Source organism: Rhinolophus hipposideros, assembly GCF_964194185.1.
Source record: "Rhinolophus hipposideros genome assembly, chromosome: 16".
Classification (NCBI taxonomy): domain Eukaryota; kingdom Metazoa; phylum Chordata; class Mammalia; order Chiroptera; family Rhinolophidae; genus Rhinolophus; species Rhinolophus hipposideros.
The window spans coordinates 38,790,954-38,812,823 of NC_138062.1; the positions used below are offsets into that span (position 1 = coordinate 38,790,954).

The window sequence follows — 21,870 nt, forward strand, 5'->3', positions numbered from 1 at the left end:
ACAGTTTGATTTTACCTGCATCATCTCTCCATTAAGTGGCACAATTATAGGCCAAAAGAGAGATCTTGAGAGCACTGAATTGTGAGCTGCGAGACTTGGGGGAGGAGAGAGGTAGGAAGAGTGGCAGATAAGACTCTCAGAGGACATTGAAGGGACATGGATCCTACTCTCTGCATCAGTTTCCATCAAGAAGCCTGCCAACAAACCACTGGGAACTCCTCACCCATGGATTCTCCCAACTAGCCCATAGATACTCCAAGGGCTCTGCATACCTCACCTACACACCTCCCCTACCCTGTGGCCAGCTCTCTGTGCACAGATGGCTAGTGAGCACGTGCAAAAATCAGCAAAATCTATTGGCCAAGGAGAGACCATAAACGAGCTTTAGTGCCACCTTTGGGGTAGGGGGGAAGACTGTCCACACTTGACTTAGTGTTTACAAGATCCAGAGAAGGCTTACAAACTTACAAATTCTGCCACAAGAGGGAGCAAGAAGCATGGAGCTGGTGTACCCACAGAAGGTCTGAGATACCCTCAGCATCTCTAGCAGGGCTGATGGAAGTTATCCCTTTCCTGAAGGAAGTTAGTAAAAGACTGGAAGAGTTGACTGTTACTTCAAATGCAAAGATAGCAATGAAAACTTCAAAGAACATGAAAAATAAAGGTAACATGGCACCACCAAAGGATCACAATAATCTCACTAACCAAACCCAAAGACAGGGAGATCTGCAATTTAGCAGATAAAGAATTCAAAATAGCTGTTCTAAGGAAACAGTGAGCTATAAGAAAACACAGGCAATTCAATGAAATCAGGAAAAGACTACACAAGCAAGAAGTTTAATGTAGAGATAGAAATCATTTAAAAGAACCAAACAAATTATGGAACTGAAGAATATCAAGAATGAAATGAAAAATGCAATAGAGAGCATCCACAGCAGAAGTGATCAAACAGAAAAAAGAATCTGTGAGCTTGAAGACAGGAACTTTGAAAACATCCAGTCAGAGAACAAAGAAAAAGAACGAAAAAGAGTGAAGAAAGCCTATATGATCTATAGTATACCATCAAAAAAAAATTTTGCAAATTCTTAGAGTTGCAGAGCAACAGAGAGGAAGAAGGAAGCAGAGAGCTTATTTAAAGAAATAATGGCTGACAACTTCCCAAATCTGGGCAGATATTTGGATATCCAAGGAAGTGACATTCACAGATTACCAAACAAAATCAACTTAAAGAAACCCTTTCCAAGACACATTACAATAGAACTGTCAAAAATCAAAGACAAAGAATCTTAAAAGTCACAAGACAAAAAAGCTTGTAACTTATGAGGGAACCCCCATAAGTCTATCAGAGACTTCTCAGCAGAAACCTTACAGACCTGGGGAGAGTGGTAAAATATATTTAAGGTGCTGACAGAAAAAGAAAAAAAAACTGCCAACCTAGAATACATTGCCCAGAGAACCTATCTTTCAGAACTGAAAGGAGAGAAAGATTTTCCCAAGCAAATAAAATCCAACGGAGTTTATTACCACTAGACCTGCCTTACAAGAAATGCTGAATCTTCAAGCTGAAAGAAAGGACAGTAACTGGTAAAATGAAAACCTATGAATACACAACACTCTGGTAAAGGTAAAGACAAATTCAGAATACTCTAATACTGTAATATGGTGAAGAGTTAAACACTTAACTCCAGTATAAAGGTTAATAACAAGAGTATTAAAAATAACTATAGGGGCCGGCCCGGTGGCGCAGGCGGTTAGAGCTCCATGCTCCTAACTCCGAAGGCTGCCGGTTCGATTCCCACATGGGCCAGTGGGCTCTCAACAACCAAAAAAAAAAAAAAACTATAGCTATTATAATTTGCTTATGAGTACACAATAAAAAAGGTAAATTGTGACATCAAAAATGTAAAAGGGTAGAGTTTTTGTATATGACTGAAGTTAAGTTGTTAAGAGCATAAAATAGACTGTTATATCTACAAGATGTTTTATGTAATTCTTATGGTAACCACAAAGCAAAAACCTACAAGATTCACAAAAGATAAAGAGAAGGGAATCAAAGCATACTAATATGTAAAATCAATCCACAAAGGAAGGCAGCAAGAGATGAAGAAAATAACAAGGGAACTACAAAAGGAACAGAAAAAAATTAATAAGATGGCACTAGTAAGTCCTTACCTATCAATAATTACTCTAAATATAAATGGATTGAATCCTTTAATCAAAAGACATACTCGTAGAGTAGATTGATGGATTAAAGAAAGAAACACAAGACTCAACTACTATATGCTGGCTACAAGAGATTCACTTCAGCTTTAAGAACTCAGATAGAATCAAAGTGAAGGGATGGAAAAAGATATTCCATGCAAGTAGAAGCCAAAAGAGAGCAGGAATAGGTATACTTTTATAATGATAAAGGGGTCAATTCATCAAGAAGATGTAACAGTCATAAATATATTGGCATCCAACATCAGAGCACCTAAACATATTAAACAAATACAAACAGATCTTAAGGTGAAAGTAGACAATACAATAATAGTAGAAGACTTCAGTACCCACTTTCAACAATGAATAGATCGTCCAGAAAGAAAATCAACAAGGAAACATCCAACTAAACCATACTTTAGACCAAATGAACCTATTACCAAACTCAAAGCATTCACCATTTAAGAACAAACCATAGTTGTTGTTAGGTGGTAGTTTTATTTACTTGAAGCAAGTAAAGGAGACAGGATTCACATCCAAAGCTCTGTCTCCCTAAAGAGAGGCTTGGCCATTGCTTGTGTATACTATTTGGCTAATTACATGTTAGTTTCTTCTGTGCAGTTGGATATACTTATCAGGTTGGGTTCCTATCAAGCTCATCCTGTTTACAGCTGCATCTCCAAATACTGTGCTACACTTTAACATTTAGCAAGGATAACAAGAAACACCCAGACCCCGAGACCCTTGTGCTACCTAACAGACATATACAGAGTATTCCATCTAACCGCAGCAGAAGATACATTCTTCTCAAGTGCACATGAAACATTCTCCAGGGTAGATCATATAATAGATCACAAGACAATTCTTAGCAAATTTAAGAAGACTGAAGTCATATCAAGTATCTTTTCTGACCACAATGGAATAAAACTGAAAATCAATAATAGGAGGAAAACTGGAAATTTCACAAATATGTGCAAATTAAGCAACATACACCTGAACACCAAATGGGTCCAAAAAAAATTAAAAATAATAACTTCAAACAAATGAAAGTGGAAACACAACATAACAAAACCTATGGGATACTGCAAAAGCAGTTCAAAAGGCAAGTTTACAGTGATAAACTCCTACATTAAGAAAAAAGAAAGACCGGGAGCAGCCAGATGGTTAGAGTGTGAGCGCTCAACAACAGAGTTGCCAGTTCGATTCCCACATGGGTCAGTGAGCTGCACCCTCCACAACTAGATTGAAGACAACGAGCTGCCGCTGAGCTTTTGGAGGGGTGGCCGGATGGCTCAGTTGGTTAGAGCGCAAGCTCTCAAAAACAACGTTGCCGGTTCAATTCCCACATGGGATGGTGGGCTGCACCCCCAGCAACTAAAGATTGAAAACGGCAACTGGACTTGGAGCTGAGCTGCGCCCTCCACCACTAGCTTGAAGGACAACGACTTGGAGCTGATGGGCCCTGGAGAAACACACTGTTTCCCAACATTCCCCAATAAAAAATAAAGGTAAAAGTCTAAAGTTCCCTTCCAGCATTTGTTGCAAGAAAATGCTCAGGACTTCAAAGCAGACCTGTGCTTTCAGAGCACAGCTATTGCTACTTTGCAGGAGGCAAGTGTGGCCCATCTGGTTGGCCTTTTAGAGGACACCAACCTGTGTGCTATCTATGCCAAATGTGTAACAATTATGCCAAAAGACACCATCTATCATGCCATGTATGTGGAGATGTGCTTAACAATCCACTATGATAGGAACTATTTCATTCTTTAAAAACCCAAATTTCTTGTCTTCCTGTTATTGGTTGTTAAATATCTTTTCCCATGGGGTCAAGAGGTACTTAAGTAGATGGTTGCAAGTGAAAAAATAGGGCACAGAAATCAGGTATTAAAAGTTTTTCCATTTTCATTTGTGTGTGAATTTTTAATATAAACATGGGGACATAAAGCATTAATGCAAGTCAAAATGTTTCAGTGAATGCGTCTCAACAGTTTCACTTTATAACAATTATAAATAAACCTGTTAAATTTTTCTAAACAATGCCAGCATTTAGATTTTTATTTAAAAAAAAAAATTCTTACTGATGGCAACAAAATGGAGTTTGTAGCATTTTTATCATACAGTAGATTCCATCCATTCACTATACTTCTTTACCTGAATTGTCCTACATGCAGGTATCTGTTTTTAATGTCAGCACCTGTGCTATTCCTGTAAATTTGCTATTAAAATACATTAAACTATAAAAAAATATAATAAAATACTTAGGAATAAATTTAAGGAGGTAAAAGAGCTGTACACTGAAAACTATACGACACTGATGAAAGAAGTTGAAGAAGTCACAAATAAATAAAAAGATAGCCCGTGTTCATATATTGAAAGAATATTGTTAAAATGTTCATACTACCAAAGCCATCTATAGATTCAATGCAATCCCTATCAAGATTCCAATGACATTTTTTACAAAATAGAAAAAAAAAATCCTAAAATTTATATGGAACCACAGAAGATCCTGAATACCTAAATCAATTCTGAGAAAGAAGAGCAAAGTTTTCTGATTTCAAAAATAGTTCCTGATTTCAAGCTATATTACCAAGCTATAGTAGTCAAAACAAAACGTTACAATCATTAACACAGACACATAGACCTAGAGCCCAGAAATAAACCCACACATATACAATCAACTATTATTTGACAAGGGAGCCAAGAAACCTAATGGAGGAAAATCTGTTCAATAAATGGTGCTGGGAAAATTGGATATGCACATGCAAAAGAATGAAACCAGACCCCAGTCTCTCACCACTCACAAAAATTAACTCGAAATGGATTAAAGAGTTAAACATTAAGACCTGAAACCATAAAACTTATAGAAAACATAGTCTGTAACCTCCTTGTTGTAGGTCTTGGTGATTTTTTAAAATCTGACACCAAAAGCAAAGGCAATAAAAGCGAGATTGAAAATGGGACCACATCAAACTATAAAGGTTTTGTACAGTGAAAGAAACCATCAACAAAATGAAAGACAACCTACTGTGTGGGAGAAGATATTTGCATCTAATAAGGGGTTAATAACCAAAATATATAAGAAACTCATACACTTTAACACGAAAAAATTTAAAAATGAGCAGAGGACCTGAATAAACATTTCTCCAAAGGGCAGAGAACCTAAATAAATATTTCTCCAAAGAGGACATACATGGCCAACAGACATATAAAGAATCATCAGAGAAATGCAAATTAAAACCACAATGAGATAACACCTCACACCTGTCAGATTGGCCATCATCAATAAATCAGCAAACAACAAGTGTGGGGGAGAATGTGGAGATAAGGAAACCCTTGTGCACTGTTGGTGGGATTGCAAATTGGTGCAACCACTATGGGAAATAGTATGGAGGTTCCTCACAAAATTAAAAATAGCGCTACCTTATGATCCAGCAGTTCCACTTCTGGAATATATCCGAAGGAAACAAAAACACTATGTCAAAGAGATATCTGCTCCCCCACGTATATAGCCGCATTATTCACAGTAGCCAAGACATGAAAACAACCTAAATGTCCATTGACTGATGAATGAATAAAGAAGTTGTGGTATATATGAACAATGGAATATTATTCATCCATTAAAAAGAGGGAAATCTTGCCATTTGCAACAACATGGATGGACCTTGAGGGCATTACTCTAAGTTAACAATGTTGTATTGTGTATTTGAAAGTTGTTAAAAGAGTAAATCCTAAGAGTTCTCATCACAAGGTAGAAAACTTTTTTTGTCTTTTCTTTTTTTCTATCTGTATGCAATGATGGATGTTAACTAAACTTATTGTGGTAATCATTTCACAATCTATGTAAGTCCTGCTGTACAACTTAAATTTCTGCAGTTCAAGCTGTGGCCACGGGGGGGCAGCAATGGACAGGTCAAGGATCTAAAAGGCAGCCCCGCCTTCTGATCCGTTTGGCATCCCTGGAGCTTTCCAAGCCAAGACCTCTGCTCCTTTTAAAAAAATAAATTTTTTTTTTAACGAGTAAGACCCAGTTTTTCCCACCTGCTCCTCCCATCCAGTGGCGGTGCCCCCCAGCGCAACAGCAAGTGAAAATTATGCAAAACCTAAATTAGATCAGTTCCTCCTCTGCACTGAATTCTCCATTGCACCCACCTCACTGGTGATAAAAGCCCCCTTCCCCGCAGGCCCTAAAGCCCCACGCGATCTACCCCACGCACACCTCCTCACGTCCCTGCCTTCATCTCCTCCCACTTTCCCCTTCATTTGCTCTCTTCCAGCCACACTAGCCTTTTGGTTCCTCAAGTCAAACTCAGCACAGTGTCTGGGTTTGGAGCAGCTTTGGTGCCCAGAAAAATCCATCTTTATAGTTATTTTGTAAATGTATGGTCCATTTAAATTATTCCTTGAGAAACACAGTTTCACTTCAGCCTTTAAGTTCCAGTTACAGCTACTATGTTACTTTATACCTGGCAGAGTGGACCATCACTTTCACGAGGCCACTGGCTCCACATTTGGGTCCACTTAGAACTACATATGTAGTGGGTTGAAATCACTCAAACATTATAGGTGACACTTATTAAATCATATATTTTATTCTTTAATCTTGTTAAGTGCCTCCACCCAACAAACCCTTCTGAGGTCCTTAGCAGTTATAAATTTAAAAATTAAACATATAAATAGGAGGAAATGTATTATTTTAAACATTCTGGTACTGCTCCTAAACTCAGCCAAATTATTGTATATTTTTCAACTTAAAGTTACCAGCCTGAAATCAAGTAATCATCTCTGGAAGGAAAACAAAAATCTGGTAAACTTGTTCCCTCCAAAGTGGTGGTGAGGGGGGGAATAGTTGGGGGCCCAGAGTGGGAGGGAGGCTTCTCACTGTAAACTACTGTGGGGACAGAGCCAGGAGTGCAGTTTCCAGGTTGTCAAGGTGTTGGTTCAGGTAGTAAATGGCCATCAACTGTGATTGGATGGCCATCAGCTGTCGCTAGTTGGCCGTCAGCTGTAACCAGTGAGCCATTGGCCACTAATATAACTGCCGTGGCTATGCTAGCAGCAGATGGGGGCTGGCAAGCAGACGGTGGCTGAGCTGGCAAGAGCGGATTGCAGTTAGCATGGCGGGTTGCAGCTAGCAAGTGGGTTGGTTGGTTGATAGAGAAGCAGACGGCAGGTTGTGGATCGTGTGGCTCCTGCTTCCTGTGTCTCCAACCCAGCCGCCAGCGAGAATATAGTGGTATGACTCCCCCATCTGTGGCTCCGTGGGTGTTCCTGTTTGGCCTTACCGTGTCCTGCGTTCTTATGTGGGGAGCGGGAGCTGAGACCCCGCATGACACCCTGCATGACAACTACTTGGGATTTTTTAAATTGAAATTACAAGGCGGGCAGGGGGTAAGGGTGTTCAACTTTATCCAGTACAAGTTTATTTCATTAAAAGGAAAATATATATCTGAAATAATTAGAATCAATTGTTAACATTAGCTTCTTCTTGTGGTGATACAGGGGTGTTTTAGGGATAATCTTCTGTGCTTTCTGATTTGTTAATTTGTTTTTAATGTAGGTAAAATACATATACCTGTACCATAAAATTTACCATCTTTCCCATTTTTAAGTGTCCACTTCAGTGGCATTAAGCATATTATCATTGTTCTGCAACCATCACCACCATCCATCTCCAGAACTTTCTCACCTTCCCACACTGAAACTCTGTCCCCATTAAACACTCACTCCCCTCCCCTCCCCCAGCCCCTGGCACCACCATCCTACTTTTTGTCTCCATGAATCTGACTCCTCTAGGGACCTCATATAAGTGGAATCTCACAGACCTTTTGTGTCTGGCTTATTTCACTTAATATAATGTCCTCAGGGTTCCTCCATGTTACAATATGTGTCAGAATCTTGTCTGTTTTTCAAGTTAAATTTAAATTAAAAATACAAAAACATATGTACATGATTTAAATAAATGAGATCTTTTGCAGGGCTTATAATAAATGGCAAACACCTGTGGAGTCTTACCTTTCTCCCTCTGGTCATGTCCAGATTCTGAATGCACTCTCCTCCATTTCTTCACCCACAGGTAAATGGAGCCTTCACCTGCTGGTTTTCCGTGGCAGTGGATCACGATTTAGCTCACAGCCTCCCTCTCCCCCCACCTGTCTCCTCACAACCATGTGGATCCTGCTGAAGTTCCTCTGTTGGCCATCTTTGAAAGTTTTCAACAACATACTTTTGCCTTTACTTCTTCCTCCGCCAACTGTAATTCTTTTGACTGTTCCATCTGGGTAATATGGAAAGTGTTTTTAAGACACTTCCTACATGCCAGGTACTCTTCAGTATTTCTACATAGATTAACTAGTTTAACACTCACAACAACCACGTCAGATTTCAAGTAGACTCCCTTACTCTTCCCATTTAGAGATGGAAAGCTGAGGCCCAGAAAAGATAAGCCACTTGCTCTGTGTCTCAGAGCTTTGCACACGGCAGAGTCTGAGCTGCCTCCAGTAACTTTTATGTTTTGTTTTGAATCTCACCAGGAATGAGTAAATTATTTCCTTAATGGCTATAGCTGAGGTTCATTAGAGCTCAGCCAGCATACACTTAAGAGTTGTGTACACAACTTTATGTAAATTTTACATCAAAGAACTACAAACAAATATTAAACTCTAGTTAATGGTATGAAGTATTGAGAGCAGAGTGTGCAGATGTCTGTGACATACTAACATGGGGAAGAAGTAAGATGGATGAATGAATAGACATTAAAGCAAATATATTTAAATATTAATTGCAGTATCTAGGAGTGAGTATGTGGATGTTCACGAGGTTGGACAATTAAGTTCGCAAATTCATCCTAGAAAAAGTGCTACATACCTCATTGCTGAATATCACTACAGCCACCTTCGAAGTACTCCCCTTGGGAAGCTATGCACTGATGCCATTGCCTAGTCCACCGTTCAAAGCAATTTTGGAACTCTTTCTAGAATGGCCATCAGAGCTGTTGTCGTATTACCCTTGATGTCCTGAATGTCATCAAAATGTCTTCCTTTCAATATTTCCTTTATCTTCAGGTAAAGAAAGAAGTCATTGGGGGCCAGATCAGGAGAGTAGGGAAGGTGTTCCATTACAGTGATTTGTTTACTGGCTAAAAACTCCCTCACAGACAGTGCCGTGTGAGCTGGTGCATTGTCGTGATGCAAGAGCCATGAACTGTTGGTGAAAAGTTCAGGTCATTTTTGTCTTTTTCACGTAGCCTTTTCAGCACTTCCAAATAGTAAACTTGGTTAATCGTCCAGTTGGTACAAATTCATAATGAATAATCCCTCTGATGTCAAAAATGGTTAGCAACATCATTGCAATAAGTTTGCGAACTTAATTGTTAGACCTCATATGTTTGAAGTATTTCCGAATAAAATTCCGGGACGTCTGTCTTTAACTTCCCACAGGAAAATCTATCTTCTCCCACCTGGACAGGCAAGTGGTCCCTCAAATTCAACACATCCACATTTGGGTTTATGTATGAGTACTTCCCTGTAAAATGGTTCCTCTCCCGAGTGTCCTCCTTGGAGTGGGATCTGATTCACCAGGCCCAAAAGCAAGGGGTTGCCGGTGATTCCTCTCTGTCACCATTGGGTCCCAGGATTTATCTTAGGGTGATCAACTGTCCTCCCAATTTACCTAAGACGGAGAGGGTTCCTGGGATGTAGGACTTTGTATGCTAAAATCAGGAAAGGCCCTGGGTAAACTGGGATTAGTTAGTCCCCTAACTATCATTTCTGCCTCTTAAGCATGTTCGGTCTATCCAAACTCTCACTGCCCTATAAGAATAATGCACAGAATAGTGATGGTAGAATAATCATCAGCAGCGGCAGCTGGCTTATAGCGAGTGTTGCTATGGGCAGGGCCTTGTTCCACACGTTCCTCCTGTGGCAGCTCTTTGGATCCACACAACACCGTGTATTGAACAACTGTAACATAATCAATGTTAAATATGAAGAAATAAGGCACAGAGAGGTGAAGTCCCTAAACAACAGTCACACAGCTAAATAACAGCTGAGCAGCGGCAATCCAAACCCAGGCAGACAGCTGCAGAGCACCCAGGCTCGACCATCTTTGAACAGGCATCTGGAGTGCTGAATGACTATTTAGGTAAATATCATTTTCCTGATTACAAAAATAGTACCCGCTTATAATTTGTAAAGATGAATTCCATAAAGAAATTGATAAAGTATAAAGTAATCATTTCCTATAGCAACCCTCCCCAGAGGATATCACTCTTAATTCGGTTCCTGTTGACATCGGAATTTCTTCTTGGTGTGTAGCAACTGAGCACTGGTAGTTTTGTATCAAGATATAGTGTGATTGATTGATAAGTATGTAGGTAGGTAGGCAGATGGTAGATAGATAGATAGATAGATAGATAGATAGATAGATAGATAGATAGATAGATAGATGTAAGGATAGAGAGTGGGAGAGAGATACGTAGAGACAGATGAGAGATAGATAAGTGGACAGATAGAGAGATATAGATATATAGATATATAGATAGATATATAGATAGATAGATATATAATATAGATCTTCTTTGACTTGCTCTTTTCCACCCTGATCTTGTAAAAACACAGCTTGGACCCCATCCTCCTCCAAACCTGTCACCCTCCAGATCAAGTCCCTACTGCATAGCTCCAGGCCATTATTCCGATGGCCCCTTTAGCCTCTGTTCCCCACCTCCTGATACCATCCACTGGCCTCCACCTCAGGCTCTCCTTACATCACATGTACCAGTCGGTGCCAAGCTCCCTTCACTGACCCGTGCTTGTCAGAAGTAATATTAGCCCCGTGCCCCATCTGTCCCCGTTGAGTGTACACTGGTTATCCATTCAGATCTGTTTTCATGGGAACTCTTGGTGGGGAGGGTGGGGGAGCGTTCTTGACAACAGTAGAAACTAGGGAGTGGGTGATGGGGAGGTGTGCTAATTGTGTCAGGGTGTCAGGGTAGTCTGAGGAGGTGGCATTTAAGGCAAGTACTCCATGACAGGAAGATGGGGGGAGTGTGGTCCAGTGGAGAGAACAGCAAGTGCAAAGGCCCTGAGGTGAGAATAATCTGCCCTTAGTGTGATTTGAGCGCTGTGACCCGGATGTGAAAGAGATGTACAGTCTAATCAGGGGTGACTGAAATATCTCCAAGAGTTGTGTCTGGGTCAGATTATCAACACTACCACCAGCAATGTTAGAATTGGAACCAGCTGTAAAGGAGTTGGTGGGATGAAGCTGGGAGGTGGGGGGGTGGGAAGTCTGCACATTCAGACTAGAGGGAAGAGGGGTCCTGAAGGATCATCCCTTCACTCCATCATCCCCCAAATAATTCCTGAGCAACCACCTTTGTGCCCTGGATTCTAGATGCCAGAGAAACAAAGCAGGGAACAAGACCCAGAAAGTTATTGGCCCCTTGGAGCTCACTCTGGTGGGGAGACAGACCAAAAACAAAATAAACAGGTGTGTCGTCTGCCAAGTCAGGATAAGGGCAACAGAGAAAACTGCAGCAGGAAAGGGAGTCAGAATGGGGTGGAGGGGTGCATTTTCAATAAATTAAAGAAACTCAAATACATTGGGAAGGGAGCCATGGGGTGGGGGTAATCTAGAGAAGGAAGAGCCTTCTAGGCAGGTGGAACAGCAAGTGCCAAGGCCCTGAGGTCAGAGCACGGCCCTATCCCAGGAAGGTTAAGAAGACCAGAGGAGTGGTAAAAGCAAGAAGAGAGGGGAGTGAGAGCAGGGCGTGCAGACGCCAAAGGAGGAACTCAACCAAGGGATCGATGTTGCAGTTGGGAAGCAAAGCAGGGTTGGAGGGGGAGGTAGTCTCTGAGCCAAATTCTGATCCACTGCCACCGAAAATCAGCAGAACAGGGCTCCCCTGGGCAAATGGAGGGCAAAGAGCTTATTTCAGAACCCGAGAGGTGAGCAGAGAGGTCTAGCCAAGGATTCACAAGTTTCATTGCACACTCTGCACAAAGTCTGGTTTGTTTTAGTCATGTGCACCTGCTTTTGTGATTTTTAATTTAAAAAACATAGAAAACATTAACACTTTAAAAACTTATAAAATGGTATCACTAGTATCCCATTTTTCTGCAGAGCAAATATAGGCATAGAAATATCAACAGGCATGAAAAATTAATGGATAGTGACTGTCCAGGCAGGGGTATTACTGGCGAGTGTGATCGTTTTATTTGTGCTTTTCAGTATGTTCCAACTTTTCTATAAAGACCATGTATTACAATTAGACAATATAATTTTGTGTGATCTTAAAAATAGTACAGAAAGCATAGAAGAGTATCCCTAAAAACACCCCTGTACCCACCACATGAAGAAGCAAATGTGAACATTTGATCCTAATTGCTGATTTCTGATTTCTTTTTTCCTTTTTGTGTGAAAGGAAACAATAGGGATAAAGTTGAAGCCCCTTTCCAAACCCCCCCCACTGTCCCCAAACCCCAATTCTATTCCCTCCACCCCCCCACACCAACCACCCCCACCTCCACCCCCCACCCCGTGCCCCCCAAAAACAAATACTGACCTGAATCTGGAGTGAGGTCTCTGTTTCCTGTGTTTGCATTTGACTACAGATATGTTAAGAGGAAGTGTGCATTTGTTCTGCTGGCAAAATAACTAAAAGGGCTTTTTAAACAAAACTCCAAACAGTACATAAATTATAAAAGAGAAAGAGAACGCCCCACCCCACCCTCCAAAAAAGGAGAGTAATTAACAGCTAGAGTATAAATTTCTCTAGCATGTCAGCCCCAGCAGGGTGGGATTTCCTGTCTGTCCTGTTCACTGCTTTGTCAGGCTTATGGTACAGTGCGTGCTCAGAACATGTTGAGTACGTTTTTCAGTTTCTTGGGTCCTGCCCATTTTCAAAGTAAACTATTTTAATTGGGAATAATTTTAGATTTACAGAAAAGTTGCCAAGAACAGTGCAAAGAGCTCCAATCTAGTGTTCCCAGCTTACCCTATGGCTAATATCTTCTAGCACCGTGATCCTCCTGCAACTACTAAGAAATTATGTATTTTAATTATGTTACCATTCACGAAACTCGGGGCTTTATTTGGGTGTCACTAGTTTTTGCACCAATGCCCCTTTTCTGGCCCAGGATCCCACATTTCATGGTGTCCTCCTGTGTGCTGGGTTTCATCCAGCCTGGGACAGTTCCTCACACTTCTTTCTTTTTCACTACTGGGATATTTTTGCAGGTCTTCTGTAGAATATCCCTCAGTTTGGGTGTATCTGGTATTGTCCTTCTCATCATCGGCCCATGGTTACTCGTTACTGGTTACCTCACCCACAGAGGTGACGTGCCCGTCTCACTACAGTATGTCAGGGCCATGTGATATCACAAAGATGTACCGCTATAATATTAGCCTGGACCGTCTGGGTGAGGGGTGTCTGCGGGGTGTTTCCACAGTAAAGTCTTTTGCTTTTCCATACTTTATGCATTGGATAAGAGTCAATAACTCTTTTGAATCTGGTCCACACTCAAAAGGAAGCAGGAAGGATTGAGTTCTAGCTTTTGGAGGAGACTTTCAATTTACATGACTTAGAATTCTAAGGAAGATTTGACTCTTTTGCCCTCTTCACACCCATTTTAAAGACCAGGAAACTGAGGTTGAAGCCGAGACGACAGACTTCCCCACTAAAGGGTGGCCCAGCTGAGGGTGAGGCCCCACCCAGAGGTGGTTCAGGGCTGTGGTGCCCCACGTGTGAAGGCAGGTGGCGACTCTGGGCCTCTGGGCCTCTGTGGGGGAAAGAAGAAAATCCCTCCCGAGCCCCCCTGGCGAGCCCCAATCGTTGGGTCTGGGCCGCCCTCTGAAGTATGTTACCCTGTTTGACAGATGCGCTGCCTGAGCCCGGGAGGCGGAGGCGTGGCGGCGCAGGGTAGACGAGCAGGATTCCGGGCGCGGCTGCCCGGCCAGGTGAGGAGCGCTGAGCCCCAGAGGTCACCTGGGCCGGCCCAGGGCCCCCGGGCAGGGCGAATGGGCCACTGCACCTGAAAGTCGGGCAACCCCCGACTACCAGCACCCCGCACTTCTGCAGCTGGGCTCCCGGGGCGCCTGCCTTTGAGCTTAACCCCGGGCCCGCTGGCCACAGGTGAGACCGGCTCCACGGGTGTAGATGCGGGTGGGCCGTGTCCCGGGGGAGGGGTCTGCGCCTGTCCTCGTGACCCACTTCCTGTTTGTCTGGGCTGCAGGAGTGAGAGAGACAGCCAGCCCGTGCTGGGTGACCCAGGCGTTGAATGAGCGGCCCCCCTCCCCCCAGCAAGGGACGAATCCGGGCGGAGGAGGGAGGCAGGGAGGTGAGGGGCACCTCAGGCCACAAGTGCAGGGGCCCCACTGCCCAGGCACCTAGCCACCTGTCCTCAACGGGCTGGGGTTATTTGGAGAGTTTGTGGGCAGCTGCTGAGGGTGTGAGGGTCAAAAGTTTGTGGTCACATGGTGTGTCATCAGCTGCCTCCTGCCTGGGTTCCTCCTGTAGGAATGGGGGTGGGGAGGAGAGGAAGGTGTGAGCAGGACTTCCTGGAAAAGGGAGACCCTGCTGTCTGGGGGAGGGGTATGACCCTGGGATACATACTCAGTGGTTGTCAAACACACCACACACCGGACACACAACTAATGTTAGAGAGACAATGTAGACACAACACCACGCAGGCACAAAATGGACACACAAATCAACATCCCACACAGTTTCAGTTGAGAAATCAGGCGTTCATCACAGATACATGCGCCTTGCCAGCTCAGTGTACATATCTACACAGGACTCCCAGGCACAGCAGACATGTGACCCAGCCAGGCACGCTTCACTGCACACAGAAAGCAACTCAGACACACCCAGACACAAACAGACAACGTCCTCAGAAAACATGGACACACAAGATGTGTGTTTGGGATAAACACAGCATGTGCAGATACCCGGCACCTCAGGCCCACCACACAGACAAGCTCAGGCAGGCAGACAGAGCCTATGGGTGTGAGTGGGGCGGCATGTGCCAGACCCCCACCCCAATCCATTGTCCAGCACTGGGGAACTGCAAGGCTCACATGACCTAAGGGGAGGGCTTCTGAAACAATCCTCGGAGAAACTGCATCATCCTTGCTAATGATCCATTTCCGCCCCGGAGAATAAAGGCTCAGTGACCCTCACCATTCTGTCCTGGAGCTCACCTGCCTCTTGGAGGCCCAGCTGACTGGCTTGTGCCTCTGCCAGGGTGAGTGCTGGGCCCGGGATGAGGGAGGGCAGAATGGGCCTGCATGGCCATCCTTCCTGGCCCCTGGCTGGACCCTGCCTGTCCCACTCTCCCTGCCAACTCTTTCCCTGAAGTCCTGGGAAGTAGGCCCGCCTACCCCAAAGGTTTCTCGCTGGGCCAGAGCAGGGCAAGTGGGCATCTCAAGAGCCTGCTGCCCACACTCAGCCCAGGGCCCCCAGACACTTGTCTCTCCCCTCCCAGATGGACACAAGGACGGTGCTGCTCATCCTTCAAGCCTCTCTGGTGCTCCCCCTGGCTGACAGTACTGCCCCCATCCTGCGCTTTGTGGCTGTGGGTGACTGGGGAGGGGTCCCCAATGCCCCGTTCTACACAGCCCGGGAAACGGCCAATGCCAAGGAGATTGCCAGGACCGCAAAGATCCTGGGCACAGACTTCATCCTGTCTCTGGGGGACAATTTCTACTTCACTGGCGTGCAGGATGCCAACGACAAGAGGTTCCGGGTGTGTGCCACTGGAGTGGGGGGAGCGGGACATGTGGAGAAGTCATTCAACCTTTTGATTCTGAAGAAGGCAGAGGGAAGCTGACACTTGTGGGGACCTAGAGCACTCAGTGTCTCTCTTGTCCCCAGCTCCTGACTTGGTGGGAGCAACGGGGTAGCTGCTTGACCCTTGGGTGGGGGGTGCCCTTTCTGTCCACTGCAGGAGACCTTTGAGGATGTGTTCTCCGCCCCCTCCCTCCGCAGCGTGCCCTGGTACGTGCTGGCTGGCAATCACGACCACCTGGGCAACGTCTCAGCACAGATCGCCTACTCCAAGATCTCCAAGCGCTGGTGAACCTGCCCCCTCCCCTCCCCACACCTCGCTCTGATGGGCAGAGGGACCCATTGGCCTGAGCTTGACCCTGGGGCCTCTCCACACAACATGTACGCCTGCTGTCTCTATCCCTCCATAGGAACTTCCCCAGCCCTTACTACCGCCTGCACTTCAAGATCCCACGGTCCAATGTGACCGTGGCCATCTTCATGCTGGACACAGTGACACTGTGTGGCAACTCGGACGATTTCCTCAGCCGACAGCCGCAGAGGCCCCGTGACACACAGATGGCTCGCACGCAGCTGTCCTGGCTCAAGAAGCAGCTGGCAGCAGCCAAGGAGGACTATGTGCTGGTGGCTGGCCACTACCCGGTGTGGTCCATTGCCGAGCACGGGCCCACCCACTGCCTGGTCCATCACCTGCTCCCGCTGCTGGCCGCTTACAACGTCACTGCCTACCTCTGTGGCCACGACCACAACCTGCAGGTGAGAGGTCTGCAAGTGGGGTGGGGTGGGGAGCTAGATAAGGGGTCCCCACCCCAGTTGATGTGCCACATAGTACATTGGTGGTCTCCCAAATATCACTGTCCCTCAAACTCTATACTCTTTAACCAAGAAAAAAACCCATAGTTCCCTAAAATCCGTCATAATAGCCACAGGTTGCCAATAGCTTACTCAGCTAGACTTGTGAGGTAGGATCAATGCACTCTTACGTGTGAGGAAACTGAGGCTTAGAGGGTATTCGTGTTCCATGCCCAAGGTGACTGTGGTCAGGGACCACTTAAGACCCTAGATTCAAGACAGGTAGGCACAAAGCCCATGGTTGACCCCTGAGGGGCTGGAGGCCATTGACCCTGGGTCCTCTGTCCACAGTACCTTCAGGATGAGAACGGCACGGGCTACATACTGAGCGGGGCTGGGAACTTCATGGACCCCTCAAAGAGGCACTTCCGCAAGGTTCCTAGTGGCTACCTGCGCTTCCACTATGGGGTCGAGAACTCACTCGGTGGCTTCGCCTATGTGGAGATCAGCCCCAAAGAGATGAGCGTCACTTACATCGAGGCCTCTGGCAAGTCCCTCTTCAAGACCAGGCTGCCAAGGCGAGCCAGGCTTGAGAGTTTGTGAGGGACCTGAGGCAGAGGGGCTTCCCTGCCGGGGGAGCGGGGCCCTGCTAGGACCCTGCCCCTTGCCAGCTTTCTCAGGGGCCTGTGGTCCTGCTGAGCAGGAAGGAGAACCACAGATGCTCCTGAACCCAACATCCTTCTGTCACTGCCAAATATTCAATAAAAGAATAGATGACTGAACGTGTGTCACGAGTGTCCCTTTCCTCACATCTCTGGCGAGATACATCACCTGGCTTTGAGAGTGGCTGCCCACTCCCTTGCTGGCCTGCACCTCCATCTCTTATCCCATCCACAACCAACTGGCCCCATACATGGATACAATTTTAAGTAAAGACCAAACAGAAAAAAGGGTACAACATGAAGCAAGCCTTCCTCTCCCATGCCCATCTCCCTAGGGGCAGCCACCACCATCATTTTCTTTCCTTCCACAATTGATGCCTGCATAATAAACACATCCCTCCCCCACTTTTTATACAAAGCAATACAATAGACACACAGTTCTCCATGTGTTCTTTCTAGTTAATCATAACTCTTGTTTCTACTTAAACACAACTCAGCTGTTCCTAACAGAACATTCATTTTGTTAATTTCAACATGGCATTAACATGTTAATATGGTCATTTGGCTCAAAAGTCTAAAATTTCACCTTTCTAGGTACAATCTCTCACCCCCTCCCTTTCTTTCCTTCCCCGTCTCCTAAAAAGAAATAACATTTTATAAATTCTTTGTTTCTTTCTAGTATCTCTCTATGCAAATAAAAGCAAATGTGATTTTTTTCTTCCCTTTCTCACTGATGGCACCTTGCTTTTTTTTTTTTTAACAACTTTCTTGAGGTGTAATTGATGCATTTAAAGCGTATAGTTCTGTATAAGTTCTGTCAGTTTTGACAAAGACACAAACCCACTATCACAATCAAGATATATGCATGTCTTGTACCTCAAAAGGTGCTCTCTGCACTTTCCTTTTCCTGCCTGTTATACCTGGAGATCTGCCCATCAGCTGTCAGCAGCTCCTGACTCTGGCTGCAGACGCCCCACCATATGCCTGACCCACTGCCTATCTAACCAGCCGTCTCCTGAGGGTTGCCAGGAGCGCTTCCAATAATGTTGCTATCTTCAAAAACTGCTGCAATCAATGACCCTGTACCTGCTTCCTATGTGGGCAGCGATGTTTGTGGGATAAACGAGATACATTTCCAAGAGCAGGACTGCTCTTCTTTTTCACAGCCACAGAGCTTCGGCCTGTGTCACTGGCTCTTTACTGGGGTCCACTGAAATCCTCTCCGATCTTACCCTTTTCGCAACATAGCTACCGTGGGCATCCCTGGACCTACACTTTTGTACATGTGTGCAAGTACTCGTATATATGTAGGAAAACTTCCAGTAGTGGAATTATTTCAGGGCCTGATGCTTATGCCGAATGCTGAAAACAGTGTGCCTCCTGAGCTGAAAGCTGCAGAGAAGCCCAGTTCCCCTCTGGGAAGAGTTGAGTAACACCCACCCACAGACCCCTCCCCCGCCCCCGCCACCGCCCCCGCCCCCCACAAGGCAAGTCACCGGAACTTCTCCCTGGGCCTGCCCTCAACTGTCACTTCAGCTTCTGCAGGGCTGAGACTGCTAGCTCAGCTGAATGAACTGAAATAACAACTTGGACAATATGTGGCTGAGGTTACTGCTGGGGAGAGGAACTCGGTGGAAGTGACACCTTCCATTCACGACTTTAGCGATGTCGATGGTGTTGAATTCGTTACAAGGTGCATGTGTTACTGTTAAAATTAAGCAAAGCTATTTCACCAAAAGGTCAGCCATGAATTCCTTCCAGCTGACGTTTACCTGGCTGGTATTACTTACTACCAGCCTAGCTTTATGCCAAAAAAAACCATCACTTCTAATTCTGACCCATGAGGCCAGGGCCATAATCATTCTTGCTTCTCAAAGAACATTACAGAAACGACAGATTAAGTGCCCAGGCTCATGCCAAGGAGTGGCAAACCGTCACTCTTAACCCCGGCAGTCAAGACAGCTCACAGCCACCCGGCCTCTTCCCACTGACTCAGAGGCTCTGGGCAGGCAGGGGTTTGAATCAGAGGTCAGCCCAATGTCTCCGTTTGCAGGGCCCAGAGCGTGGAATTTGCCCAATGTCCCTGTTCACAGGGCCCAGAGGGTGGAAAGGAGAAGTGACACATACAAACTGACACAGGGAATGAGTGGTAGGGAGGGTGACGGACCCCTCTTCCACAATGGCCAAGCACTCTACCAAGTGCCAAGGACCAAGTCCTGTGCCCGATAGCCGGGGACACAAGGATCACCAAAACAATAAGGCAGGATGGACACTCTCCCTCAGAGGGCTTCTGTCCAGCTTGGACGACACCAAGGAGCAGACAGCCATTGTTAAAAAGATGCTTTCTAAACTGCAAGGAACAAGATGACAGAGCTCCTCAAGACCAGTCACAGGGACTCTCCTCTTCTCACTCTTCCTGAGCCACATATCTCATTCTGTCATCACAGATGCCATGTCCCCACTGCACTCCTCACACCAGGTGCTGGGAGGGGCACCAGCACCCTCATGCAGCAAGCATGCCACCACTGGGGAGTCAGGCCACACCCACCTCCTCAACAACTTCCAAGAATCATGAATAAGAACGTGATAGACCTGCCTTACTAAACAGCAAAATGCACTGTCATCAAAACAGCGGGACACTGGCTCTAGGAAAACATCCAGAGGGAATCCAGAAAGAAACTCAAGAACACATGAGAATATCATCTAGTTTGAAGGTGGCATTGCAACTTTACGGAAAAGGTATAATTCACTTTGTCGATTTGCCCAGAAGACAGAGCCTGAACCCTACTTCCAACCATGTATAAGAATAAATTCCAGATGGATCACATATTCTCAGTATAAAAAATAAAACAGAAGATGAAAAATAAACATCCCCACAAAAATCTGAATGGGATGGTTCACAGTAGCTCTATTCATCATTGCCCCCAAACAGGAAACAATCCAAATGTCTATCAATAACCGAAAGGATAAAGAAGCTGGTATATCCTCATAATGGAATACAACTCAATGATGAAAAAAAACCAACTACTAGTAGACACAACCTGGATCAGCCTGGAAAGTAGTAAGCTGAATGAAAGAAGCCAAACTCAAAAGGCTACATATTGTATGATTCTGTTTATGTGACTTTCTGAAAGATACAAACCTATAAGAACTAAAATCAGATCAGCTGGCGGGGGGGGGGGGGGGGGGGGGGGGTAGGGGAAGGAATTGACGACAAAGAGACATGAGGGAACTTCTTGCGGTGTTCATTATCTTGATTTTGTGATGGTTTCATAATAGGTGTATACACGTCAAGACAAAATTTCATAGTTTAAATACATACAGTTTATTGTCTGTTGATTATATCTCAATAAAGCTGTGAAGGAAGGGAGGGAGGGACCGAGGCAGAGAGAGAGGGAGGGAGGGAGGAAGAACTAATTTCCAGCAAATATAGGCTTGCCCATATACGGTGGCAGAGTCTCACTATGAATTGTGTAGCTATGCTAAAAACAAGAGTTACTTGTACGCGTATGTGTATTGACCATTAAGTGGAAATAGCAAGTTGCAAAGCAACGTGCATAGTATGATCCCATCCTGTGTGTGTATTCAGGTTTGTATCAACACTGGGGGGGTGCGGTGGTGGGGGGGGCCTCCAGGAAGGCACTTCCAAGGGTAACACTGCCCCCTGATGGAAACCTTGGAGGTAGGTCTATTTGACGTCTCATAAGTTATTTATTTTTCTGAACACGCTAATGAAACAGCTCTTATCAAGGTCACCAGTGACCAAACGCTTGCCAATGTCAACAGTCTGGTCCTACTCAAACTCCTAGCTACCTATGACAGCTGACCACTCTCCACGACTTGAAAAACCTTTTTTCTGGCGGCTTCCCAAAGAGGAAACACACCTCTTTCTCCTCCTACTTCACTGGCCTGTCCAGTCTCTTGCTGGCTTCTCCTCCTCACCTCTACGGTTGGGGAGCCCCCGTCTCCTTCTTACGCCTCTTCTTTTGCTATATTTTGCCTCTCAGGCCTGAAACCAGGTGACCTCCTCTGGCCCCAAGACTTCCAGTAATCTCCATATGCCTCCGACTCTGAAAATCAAATCCAGGTCCTTCTCCTGAGCTCCAGACTCCATTTCCAATGGCCTGTTCCACATCTCCCTTTGCTCGTCTCAAACTTACCCAAAACACAGCCCTTGACTTCTCCAAATCATCTCCCCTGGGCCTTCCTCGTCTGAGTAAAAAGTAGCACCCAGGGCTCCACAGTAGGAGTCATCCTTGACTCTCCTCTCTCCTTCACTCCATCACAAATTCCACAGGTGCCACTTCTGTCTGTGTAACTCCTACTCAGGCTGCAGATTCAACTTGAGCATTAGCCTTCCCTAACCTCTCAGCCTAGTTCGGCAACCCTCTCCACCGTCCCATGCTCTCAGAGATCCACACTCTCCTCTGC

The 21,870-nt window shown here is 45.2% G+C and overlaps 1 protein-coding gene across 4 annotated transcripts in view; it reads left to right on the forward strand.

Annotated features, from left to right (window-relative positions):
* ACP5 (acid phosphatase 5, tartrate resistant) overlaps positions 1-17,563 on the forward strand; it is a 48,184-nt gene extending 30,621 nt beyond the window's left edge. The window contains exons 5-11 of one of the 4 annotated variants that reach the window (XM_081076765.1): positions 8,273-8,518; positions 14,074-14,329; positions 15,357-15,443; positions 15,684-15,944; positions 16,146-16,273; positions 16,396-16,741; positions 17,129-17,563. In XM_081076765.1, coding sequence (XP_080932891.1) covers positions 15,684-15,944; positions 16,146-16,273; positions 16,396-16,741; positions 17,129-17,380 — 987 coding nt within the window. In that variant the 5' untranslated portion in view covers positions 8,273-8,518; positions 14,074-14,329; positions 15,357-15,443 and the 3' untranslated portion in view covers positions 17,381-17,563. Of the gene's footprint in view, positions 1-8,272; positions 8,519-13,913; positions 14,330-15,356; positions 15,444-15,683; positions 15,945-16,145; positions 16,274-16,395; positions 16,742-17,128 lie in introns of those variants that run through there. The other 3 variants (XM_081076767.1, XM_081076766.1, XM_081076768.1) reach the window with 3 other exon arrangements.
* The last annotated feature ends 4,307 nt before the right edge of the window (positions 17,564-21,870 follow it).